This window comes from Triturus cristatus, chromosome 2_1 (assembly GCF_964204655.1).
Source record: "Triturus cristatus chromosome 2_1, aTriCri1.1, whole genome shotgun sequence".
Classification (NCBI taxonomy): Eukaryota; Metazoa; Chordata; class Amphibia; order Caudata; family Salamandridae; genus Triturus; species Triturus cristatus.
This window is the reverse complement of record NC_140581.1, coordinates 986,609,871-986,621,888: the sequence shown is the minus strand read 5'-3', so window position 1 is coordinate 986,621,888 and position 12,018 is coordinate 986,609,871. Positions and strand designations below refer to the sequence as shown.

Below are 12,018 nucleotides of genomic sequence, written 5' to 3'. Positions count from 1 at the left end.
GTTAGTATTGGAATTTGTCCTTGTGATGATGCCTCGAAACAGACCCTGCTGCATTCTATCTTTTTTTTGTAAACTGTGTGAAATATACACCAAAGGGTTTTTAATTTCTCTTTTTAAACAAAGAGATGTTAGAAGATTTATTCCAGCCATACAATTTTTAAACCTACTTAGAGATTATGAGCTCTGTTCGATGGTAGGCTATTTCCTTAAAAGTACTGTGCGGTTATGCATTTCTATGGGTGATTAAAAATTTATGAAAAAACGAGAGTTCAATTGTTTTATTGTGTTATTGCTTTCACTGTCATAATTACCTACGTTATAATTGAATAGAGTATTTTTGATTGATTTATTTAAAATAGTGTAAAGGAAAAGAAACCAAACTCCCCACGGGAATCGCATTTTCTATGTAGTACTCAACTTCTACCAGAAACTCCTGGGGTGGATTCACTCTAGATGCAGTGGAAGTAATTGAAACGCTGTATATATTGGCTTTCGGCATCTTTGTCTTTCTCGCCATTGGGCTGAAGATGGGGAAATTCTTAAAGCCCCTCAGCCTATTAGGCATCACTGTTGTCCCCATGTCAGACCACCACCCTTCTCAAACCATTGAGGTCTGCCACCACAGCTTTTTTAAATTATACTTTAATTTGTGCTTTCATCAGGTTAGCCAAAACCAATATTTCACCAAAATGAAAGACATAAAGGCCAGGGCAGTCACACAATGGGTTTTCGAGCGGTATTACTGGGTTAGTTCGCGTCACTCATTCCAGGCTCATATTGTGATATACTGTATGACATTCGCTTTGCCCTGTCCTTGTTAGTCTTGTATTTGTAAGGATTCTGATATTGATTTTGCGTCCACATCCCATGTCTTTGTAATTTACATGTAACTATGAATCTTGTATTATCTTTGTGAAAACTGTAATCTCTGATGTTTTTATGTCTTTTATCAGCTTGTTTTTAAGTGTTGATTGATTTGCTAAACTGGAGTTGTTTGTATACTTTTTTATGTGGAACTCCAAATCATAAGAAGTCAAATAATTGGACGTAGCTTGAATTGTGATATCCTATATGACATTTGTAGCTATGCCTGTGAACCCATACAGTGTCTCAAGCGCCCGGTGAGGCAGTCTTTCCTACAGAGGGAAGAGGAGACATATGCTGCTGGTCAAGGATGAATCACAAAGACAGCACATATCTTAATATTTGCCTAAATATACATTTCCTCCATGACTGAATTTCTTGCCGACCAAGTATGTGGCCTGTCCACCCATGGGCCCGATTACGAGTTTGGCTGTTTGGGAGTGGGCTGCCATGCCACCTCCCCGCTCGCACACCGCCAAATAGGGCCACCGACTGCCCGCCAAATTACAAGCTTCCTTGTGGTCTGGCAGGCGGTCCGTTGACATTCTCACGCCAGTGCCTTTCAAAAAGGCACAGCAGTGGGAGCGCCAAAGCTTGTTCCTGCACGGACCAAAATGCACAATGTTGTGCATTTCATTTCGTGCAGGAACTAAGGGTACACACATACAGGTGGGCACAACTTATGCCCCCATGTACAGAGGCACAAGGGGGCCCTATAAAGCCCCCCAGAGTTTCCTCATTGCCACCCGTTGCATGGTGGGCTCACCGCCGTGGATAGGGTCACAGGGAGAAACTCGTAATATGCTTGGCGGTGACGCAGCGGCACTACCAAGCATATTGCGGCTTCAAACCACCGCCAGGGATTGCGGATCCCTGGCAGTTGCAGCAGTCCCAAAACGAACCGACCACCGTACTCTTAATACAGCGGTCGGACCACTGGTGTGGCAGTCCAAGACCGCCACCACACCTTCACCACGGGTTCAGCGGTCCGACGGACCCCCGCCTAAATCATAATCAGGCCCTAAGACTCTTTGTCATCTCTCCGTGCCCACACTCACCTGACATACATACATACTGCCTGACTTAGCCTGCTAGAACCATGTGGTAGCATTCAGTACAACAAGCACTTCCAGGCCACAAAGAGGAGAAGGCGCATGCCCCCTAAGGGTAACACTTGTGCCACCATGATGCTAGTCTACACTATCACACAATGGTCACCGGTGAGGCTCAAGGCTTACATGATCGCGAGTGTGGAAAGTTACTTTTCCAGCAATGTACATCCTAGGAGACACTGGCAGAGGTGGATCTTTTTTTCTGATATATTAATATGTTGCCTGTTTGCAGATCATGTTTGCCCCCAGCAATAAGAACACAAAATGAGTGCACTCTCCTGTACATTGATTTGATTGCCTGTTAAACTGCAATATATCTGATGATTCTACAGTAAATGTAGACTTGAAGATGAAGCCTCAAAATTATCTAAAAGACAAGACGCCTGCAAATTGTGTGAAACGTCTTTAATGCTTGAGTTTGGGGTTGGCAGGAGAAATTGTCTTGTCTACTCATGAATGACTTCACAAAATGTGACAGGCACTCATTTTTTTCGTTTTGATCTCTCTCTCACTCACAGGCCAGCAAGTGGAATAAATGAAATTTTAACACCTACAACAGAGGACACAAAATGTGAAGATGTCAAGGCAGAGGAGTACGCGGAAAGTACCACACTGCAAATTAGAAGCGAGCCACAGTCGTCTGGCCGAGGCCTGTACATCTCTGACTCCAAGGACACAATTGAGTGTGGAGGTGTTGAATTGGTGGCAGAGATCTCACCCACAGAGCAGGAGAGTGAGGAGACACTTGTGTACAAAATCACCCCCAAGGTGATAGGAACTACAAGCGAATACTTGGTAGAGGAGCCCACTTTACAAGGGGAGGAAGAGGGCAGGAAACGGGGCACTGTGGTTGAACTGCAGTTGTCGTTGTCGCAAGGCAACCTTAAGAAGAGTGCGGCTTCGCCAGTTGTGACTCTCCTTGAAGCTGAAAGCCACAACCCTTCAGAAGGAGGACTCAGTGCAGGACCAGACAAGACTGACTATGGATCTGGCCTGCCCCATAACCAGCCTGAGGAGTCGAGCCATCACATCACCAGAACATTCCGCTTGGACGGTGGTGGGGAATCCACGGCGACCCCGGGAGATGAGGTGGCGGGTCGGCCCCACACCAAGGTGGAAGTGATCCTCGCCTGCCCCGACAGGGAGAAGGAAGCAATCCAGGATGCGGTTGACAGGGGGTGTGCTGTCTCCAGGGAGGAAGGAGGGCAGCCCGTGGCACCTCCTTCTGGCCTCCCCCTTGGCATCTCGTCGGACGGCACGGAGCAGGAGGAGGAAGACGAGCAGTCGGAAAAGGATCACAGCAGACCCCACAAGCACCGGGCGCGGCACGCAAGTGAGTATGTCATATCTCAGCCATTTGCAGCGCTCAGGGCGATTCTGTAACTTGAAACACCCCTGCAAGCACGGTGCCGGCCCCCATTGCATGCCTCTATTTCTGTTTTCCTAAGACCAGCTTTAGAACTTTACAGAATTCCATTACTGGTTCCAGAAATTAAACGATTGGTTGAAACGTTAAAACCATGACATTTAGCAAGGTTTCTGCTTGTCGATTATTGAGCTATTAACAGGAAGTGATATAATTTAAATATTTAAAGGGGAGCTCTGAAATGTAAAAATGTATAATTTATAGTAACGAGCGTGGCGTGTTTCTGACGAATATATGTGTGTGTACTTGTTCTAGATGTATGCATATATCACATTATTTATTTATTTATGTATGTATTAATAGAAAGAGAGGGTGAGATGTAGATAAGCTAGGACCATGACATAGGCGCGGGGGAATGCATTAATTGCCTTTGGTTTTTCCCTGAGCACTCAGCATCAGCGCCTGCTGTAATGATATAGCTTTAAAGTCAGATTCTGGGGAGCTCTGGTAACTTGCTCAGAGGCGGACAGGAATAAAACTGAGCTCGCCGATGCCTGCAGACGTCCAGCTTGACGGACGCCAGCATGTGTGACGCTGGACAGTTATCTGATCCTTTCGGTGTGGCGAGTCTGCGCTGGACTCGGTCACCGCCGCGAGTCCTCCTTTCCCCCCTGCCGTCCGGACCCTGAAGTCTGCCCTGCGAACTAGGGGCGCCCGGCCCGTGCCCTGCTCGCGGGCCCCTTGCCCCCTTTCTGTGAATCTGGTCCCTGCCTGCCTTTGTCCTCGGGGCGGTATCGGTGTAGCCCATTCCTGTCAGCGAGAGGGGTGCATCGGGGTTACTGTGGGCCGTACGGTGGCAGTGTGGTAAGTTTCATGTGGCATGTGGTGCGTCACCGTTTTATATGTTTTATTTATTTGGAACTTTTTGAAACCGGGGGGCCGGCTCATTTCTAGCATTAGTGTCTGTGGCTGTGATGTGGGCATACCATGCTACACCGGGCACCTTTACGTGACATCTGGCTCTGCTCTTTGTGCCAACCGGTTGAGTGGGAATTGTGGGCTGGGAGACTGGCAGAAGCCGCGGCGCCTGTAAAGGGTATATCACCGGACAGGCGGCTCCGGAGGTGGGTGGCAGCGGGCGAGCCCTCCGGGGTGTGCGGTTAAAAGTCCCAGCTGACGGCGAGGCCGGGCAGGTTGAATTACAGCGGGTCAGCTGCTGGGCGACTGTCAGCGTGCGGAGATGCCTGGCATACTGCAGCAGGGAAGCCTCCACGGGGGTGGCAGACATTGGAGGGGCAGAGGGGACCAGGGCTGCGGGCACACCCTCACCAAATGTACCTGAGACTTTGGAGACAAACGAGGGAATTGACATTTGACAGTGGAAGACGTCTCACATGGGATGGAAATACCTCGTGGTTTGCTAAAGGGGGTCTCACACTTAGATAGGCATTTATATCCTGTAAAAAGTAGAAATCAATGTGAGTTTATATTGTTGCCTTGGTGTGCCGGAATTTTGGGCCAGGTGTGTTAATTCTGCGGGATAATTATGAAATGCCGTGGCGTTCCTTAGTAAAAGGTGTAAGGTATTTTAGGAAATAATTTAGATTTCTCGCAGAAGAGAGGAAATGTTTTTGTGTCCAAACATATGCGCAGGTTCCCAATGCAAATACACCTAGCTATCCAAAATGAATGATTTGTTCGCTTACAAGAAGTTTTCCCAAAGAAGCCGAGTCAGAGGCCGCATGTCAAGCGAGCGTGTCGGCATAGTGTGTCACTAAATAGTGCCCTCGTAAAAGTGCGCAGCATTCCTCTAAGGATTTTGAAGAGAGTCCGTGAAGTGGTGTGTGCTTGTGGGGAAGAGGAATTCTCGTAAGCATCGGATGAAATACAAATACGTTGTTTACACGGCTACAAGTTCTAAAAACCCAGACTTAAGCCAAATACTTTTATTTACATTTGCAATCACTCAGGGGTCGATTTACGAGGTTTTTTTTCACACGTATATAGAGCTCTCTGGCGCAAAAAAACACTGACACGCGGGCAGACATTTCCCGATAAGGATCTACGGGCCCTTTTGGCCCATGCAGATTGGATCTTGCCCAGAAAAAAATGCTTGTAGGTTTGCAGGCATTCACACGCTTTTTACAGGATGTTTCCCACCTGTGAAAATACATGTACAACTACCTAATAAGGAGGCAGGATTAAGTCCCTTTCCATGTTGGAAAATGAATGCGGACGCCTCCATTTTTTGCTATCTGTAGGGATTTCTCCATGTGGGAAAAAAACATTTAATTAAATCAATGTACTTCGATCCATTCCTACCATGCACACACCTGTGGGTTTTCCACAATGCGTAAAACCACTGGAATAATTTTCTAGGGTTTTATGAATCACTGAAAATGCATACATCTATGTAAATCATGGGGATGGGTGTACACTGCATGTATTTTACGTTTTACGTGAATAAGGCCCCAAGTGTGTTTTTAATGCACTGTTCTTGGTCAGTATGCTGCTCACTGATAACAGGAGTCAGATTTGCAAACCAGGGGTTGAGGTGAGTGACGCCTGGGTAATAATATCAGTCTTACCACTAGACGGGTACCTGAATGTACTCACCTGACCTTACGCACTTCCACATCCGGGGAAATAACAGAAGATGGGCGTGGAGAGGTGGAGACGCTTGAAATTACCCCACCCAAAAAAAACCCTCTTATTAGTGGTAACTATTTCAATTGCAAACCTCCTTGATACGTACTCCATGTTTGGATTGGATGCATCAAATAGAAGCATAAGCTAAAGTCAACGGCCGTGACTGACGCAGTACGTGATTGTTCTTCTTCAGCCCGTTCAGATAGTATAACAAGGAGCGCACTCACGCGGGTCAAAGGTCAGAAACGTCTTACGCACTAAATCAGAGCAGCAGATTGCCACGAGACACGCGCCCAGTGAACAGATCTGTTTCTGTAACAAATTGCTCTTGGCTTTGACCTGTGTGAAGCTCATTTCTCTCTTAACAATGGCTAAATGAATCGAGCCGCGTAATTATGCAGGTGGAGGCGGGCCGTGCGGAATAAAAAGGCAATCTTCAGCGCCAGCTGTGGGTGTCTCTGTTGATTTACGGGCTAGCCCGTCGTGTCCCCGCTGACAGATTCACGAGCGGCCCTTTGGACAATGACATGAGATATTGTCACGAATTCATTTTAACTCTGCAGATTACTCGTGTTTACCGGGATTCGCAAGTCTTTCTTTTGGTTATTGACTCCCTTTGCAGCTTCAGTTTTGTACACAAAGTTCAATCATGTCACGTGTGGCACTTTCAGTACGTTCTGGTGTTTGAGCCAACAACACTTTTCGTGTGGGGTAACACTGGTAAAAGTGAAAACTGCAAGCCACGCCAGTCAACATAGGACCGTCTTAAATAAAATGACCCCTGGAAGTGCTAATTTAAGACAGGCGTATGCCATAGTTTTGGGCCGACGTGTGCCCTAAATAGTTGAAGAGCTGTAGCAGCGCTTATCACGGGAGCTTAAAAACGTGTATTGTTTTGGAATTCAGAAGTAGCAGTCTTTGATGGCATCTCTATAGTAACTACAAAGCCCAACAGAACAGAGCACCAAAATATAGCACCAAGCAAAATAACAGAACTACAGAAAGATAAGGCTCAACAAAACAGACCGCAACACAACAGCCATGCAGCACAATACAGCACAAGCATAACACAATGCAGGACAAAACCCAACAACCCAAAAAAAAACAAAAAAAAAACTCAGCACCTCACAATAAAAAGCAGAACAAACATGCCAACATATTCTTTTCTCATGTTACCCCTTCCAAAGTCTGCTTTTGTAATATTGTGGTAAAAGGTGCTTGCACCAACAATGCCATTCTGCCAACCAGGGATCCTTATGGGGTTGAACAACAGTTTTTAACCAGTGGGCAGCCCCGCAATCTGATCCTATCACAATGATGACAGGGTGGGCTCCCAATGAGAAGTGGCTAATAAGGGCCAATGTGCAAGAGAAAGTCAAGAAAGAAAACATGGAAACATGAAAAGAAACAAATAGTAAAGAAAGGACAAACATCCCAGCCCCTACATAAAGTGCTGGCATCAATGAAAACATTAGGGCTCAGAGTAGCGTTGTGGACTGCGTATTGAGGGATTGTAACTTACTTTGCCCAGCGAGACTCTTCACTGTTGCTGCTTTCTCGTCCCCCGCCGCCGCTACCACCACCTGCGGACGCGGAGCGGGGACGCGACTACATCCCCCACAACCCCCAGCGGCTGAGGACCCGCCGACGCTGGTTTGGCGCCAGGGAGGCGCTTAAAAGATCGCCGTGATACCCGCGTCGCGGGACCGCGCGCGGGCAGTGCCGGGCTAAGCCCGGGACAAGGGCGGGACCGTCTGTGGCCGTCCGGGGCCGGAAGAGGCCGGGCTGGGCCACCCCATTTGGCAGTTACAAGTAAGATATTTTACATATCTTCCCACACAGTTTGCGGTAAACACTATATTTCGAACTTTGCAGTCTTTGTGTTTACAGTACGCGTATATTTGTACCTCTCCACTGCTTGTGCCCATATTTTAAGTATGCCTATAACTCCGCCTATACAGCCATCCAAAGGCAAGACTACACTCTTGGGAGGCCCACGGAAAGGGACCCTTGACCACTTTCTGGCCAAAGCTGTTTCTAAGTTGGACAATGAAATAGCGGACACGGAACGTCGTCTGTCCCATGGTTTACTCTCTGATAAACGTTCCTCTCTGGGTTCTATACAGTTGATTCCGTCTCCCTCACCTGTAACACACAAACTGGTAAATATTTCTGCCTCAATTAGCGACCCGGGCATTCCGCTACTTCTTCAGGATCTGCCGCTGACAACAGACTCTCAGCGGGACTTAATCACCATTAACACAGGTGCGATGACTTCCCCACTCCACGCTATGGAAGGGGATCTACCGAATACGCCTCCAAAAATAAAACCAAGGCCTATTAGGAAAAAGATTTCCCCTAAACAACCCAGACTTGTGGCAACTCTGAAAAGAAAGAGGGGCGGTGCAGGAACAATAGGTAGCTGCTCCAAAGCGCCGAGGTTATCCCCCGGCTCTTCAAAATGCAAAGACACTATGCCACCTTCTGCCCGCGACCCCAATGACTGTCTATTCCAGAGACTTGAACAACTCGTGAAGTCACTTCTTTTACCTCTCTATGAGAGAACAAAACGGCTAGCCGAGCAATTAGACACTCTAACAACTGTAACTTCCTCAAATGGTTCCTTATTGAAGGATCTGGTTATTTTTCAAACAACTGCTGACCAGAGGAAACAACCAGTTATGACCCCCGGAAGAGATGCAGCACTGTCTAATGACACAAACACTCAGCCTCCAGCCATTTCAGCTGTCTCCGAAATTGCGCCTACTTCCTCAGAAGAGAGGGAAAAAGTAGCCCCGCAAAAAACACTAGAAGGAAAAAACACCAGAATTTCCGGGGAGCCAAACTCACGACAGTTTTCTGATAGAATGGACGAATATATTGACTTACCACCCGAATCTGCTCCATATGTTATTATACTTACGGGTGTGCCAAAATTAAGTCCAGGAAAGAAGGAGGGGTTTGTGGAACTTAAAAACAAAGTAATATACTGGTTAAGTAAGAACAGACCTCTGCCCTCAGATCTTAATGGTGAGATCCTATTTGTGCGAAGGCTGACCTGGCTTGGGTGTAGGCCTAAAGATATAGAAGGTGACATTGTGACTATAAATTTTAAAGATCAGAAAGTAGTCACTTACATAGCGGACTGGTTCCTAGAAAGAGGAGTAGAAGGAATATCAACACGGGTTTTGAGCTACTTTTATCCCCAATCCCTCCTTACTCTTCAAGGGAACAGTTCTATTCGTAGGCCGCCTAGACATACAAGATCAGTTGTAGCGCCCCATTACTCAAGACCTATTAATACTGTTCCTTTGTTTCAACATCCTAGAAACCCTAGTCGCTGGAAGGTTTCTCCTTCTTTTTCACCCTTTCCAGACAGGCCTCTTCTTCACCAACATCAGCACATTCATAGCTTACCACAGTATTCAACCTGGCCTATATCAGTCACAAACCGCTTTGAGGCACTTACAGATCTGGAAGACCCTGATTGACAGATAGAACCTAGCCTGGAGTCTGACCTACGTGGAGCTCCCATCTTGACTTCTAACACCCATGCTGCAACCTCATATCCTGGAACGGATATTGTTAATATTTGTAATACGGGAATCCTAAACTGTGTGGCACCTATTGATCAGCCACAAGCCAGTGGTGATAATTTATACCCTACGACTACTTCCAACTGTGACCGTTTAATACCTCTCAGCTCCCCTCTCCCCCAAACCTTAAAAATCAGAGCTGAAAATAAAAATGCTCTTGTTATGAGGGAAATAGGGGATGCTGATAACATCATCTCATGGAACGTTGCAGGCCTTTCTAATAAAATATCACACCAACCGTGGCTAGACATAGTTACATGTTATAGCTTTATCTGCCTCCAGGAAACGTGGGCTATAGATGAACTCCACATTCCAGGTTACCAGACCTTCCATGCTCCTGCACAAATAACCTCTCAGGGGAGAAATAAAGGAGGTCTGAGCACTTATGTTTTAATAACGCAGGGCATTAAGGTACTGAGACATACATTCACTGAGTATTACCAGATTTTAAATGTTAGTTGGGGGCGGGAAAGATCTCTAACCCTCATAAATTTTTATAATAATATCCCCAGTAGCAATCTAGAAAGCCAGATCGATAATCTCATGACGAGTGTCAATGCTATTAAGACCCACAGAAAGGGTGAGTCGGTGTTGATCTGGTTGGGCGACTTTAATTGTACTATTTGCCCACATGTTTCCAAAGGCATTTGCGGCCTTGGTAAACATAAGGACGACAACCCTACACATTTTGCTCATTCAAAACTGGGCGACACTCTTAATTACATGCTTTTTCATTTTAACCTGTCTTTTATCAACGAACTTTGCACCCCAAATACCCCCTTTAAACCAACCTTTCACGGGCGGGGATGCAATTCGACTATTGATTTTACTCTCCTATCTCCACCCAATGAAGGATTCGTCATCTCCTGGGAAACACTTAATGTTTTCTTCAGCGATCACTACCCAATTGTTTTTAATCTTAAAATTAGAACGATTCAGGAGATCCCTGTAGTTATACCTAAATACCATCTCAATATAAACTTAGCCACAAAAAATGGCTATTCTATAAAATGGGACAGGGTTGACCCTGCCGTTCTTTTACATACCTTAATGGGAACTAGCCTACCCGATATATTAGCCTGTCTAACAGAAACAGAGGAGTCATCAGTACTCTTGACTCCCTTCTTAAAAATCCAATCTGAACTGAAAAAATTATTAACAAAAGAGCGTCAACCTAACACTAAAATAGGCCATGGTTGGTTTGACAAAAACTGCACTAAAGCTCTTCAAAACCTAAAAAGGGCCCTGCATGAAATCATCAAATCACCTGCTGAGATTAGTAAAGCTAGAAAACTGTATTATTTGGCCATAAAAACCAGGAAACAGACTTTAAAGAAAGAGGCCTGGTCGGCCTTAATTGCAGCATCCAAATCTAGGGACAATACAGCTTTCTGGAAAGCGGTCAACGCTCCTTATTTACAGCAAAACCAGACCGATGTTATAGACATGGCTATAAACGGGGAAATTTGGGTAGATCACTTTAAAAACTTATATGACAACTTAGGAAACCTTAATTATGGTTACCCCCTGATTGACGGAGTTATTATTCAACCACTCACAATTCTACCGATTATATTCCCAATAGGGATTTCCTTCAATTGCATGGAGATTACTAAAGCAATTAAAGACAGTCCTTCAGGTAAAGCCCCCGGCCCCGACGGCGTCCCGATGGATGTCTACAAGGCAGAAATCGACCTTTGGGCTCCCCTGTTAACGAATGTTTTAAATAATTTTAATCGACATGGGCTCCCACCATCCTGGTCTGAAGCTATAGTCGTCCCAATTTTTAAAAAAGGAGACAGAAATGTCCCAACCTGCTACCGCCCAATTTCACTTTTAGATGCTTTAATGAAGGTAGCAGCGAGGGCAATTTTAAACAGAATTCAACTTTGGGCAGAGGAAAATAATGTATTATCCCATTTACAGTATGGTTTCAGTCCAGGAAAAGGGACCATAGAACAGAGTTTAAACTTGGCCTTAGTTTTATCTAAATATACGCAGGCAAAAAAGGGAAACCTTTTTGTTACATTCGTGGACCTGAGTTCCGCATTTGATTGCGTGAATCATGAGCTACTATGGTCCATATTATCTGAAATGGGCTTAGATTCTAATATCCTAGTATTTATTAGAACTCTGTATCGTGATGCAGGTGCTAGAGTCCGTTACGGAAACAAAGGCGAGTGCTCTGATAAATTCTCTATTAAGAGAGGGGTACGACAGGGGTGCATTTTAGCCCCCCTTCTTTTTACCCTATACATAAACTCTATTGGCCAATATCTAACAGAATCACAGCATGACTATCCAAAAATTTTAGGAGCTCCGACCCCAATACTCCTCTATGCTGATGATGCCGCCATTATGTCTCGGAACAAGATAGGCCTACAGAGGGCTGTCTTGAAGTTCGCAACTTATATGAATGAACGAGGGTTAA

General features: G+C 45.6%; 1 protein-coding gene across 1 annotated transcript in view; it reads left to right on the top strand.

Moving 5' to 3' along the window:
* The window catches only part of SYNPO2 (synaptopodin 2), a 579,691-nt gene that overhangs the window by 440,129 nt on the left and 127,544 nt on the right, over positions 1–12,018 (top strand). The window contains exon 3 of the mRNA XM_085634327.1: positions 2,495–3,309. Within this exon, the coding sequence (XP_085490453.1) occupies positions 2,495–3,309 (815 nt within the window). The remainder of the gene's footprint in view (positions 1–2,494; positions 3,310–12,018) is intronic.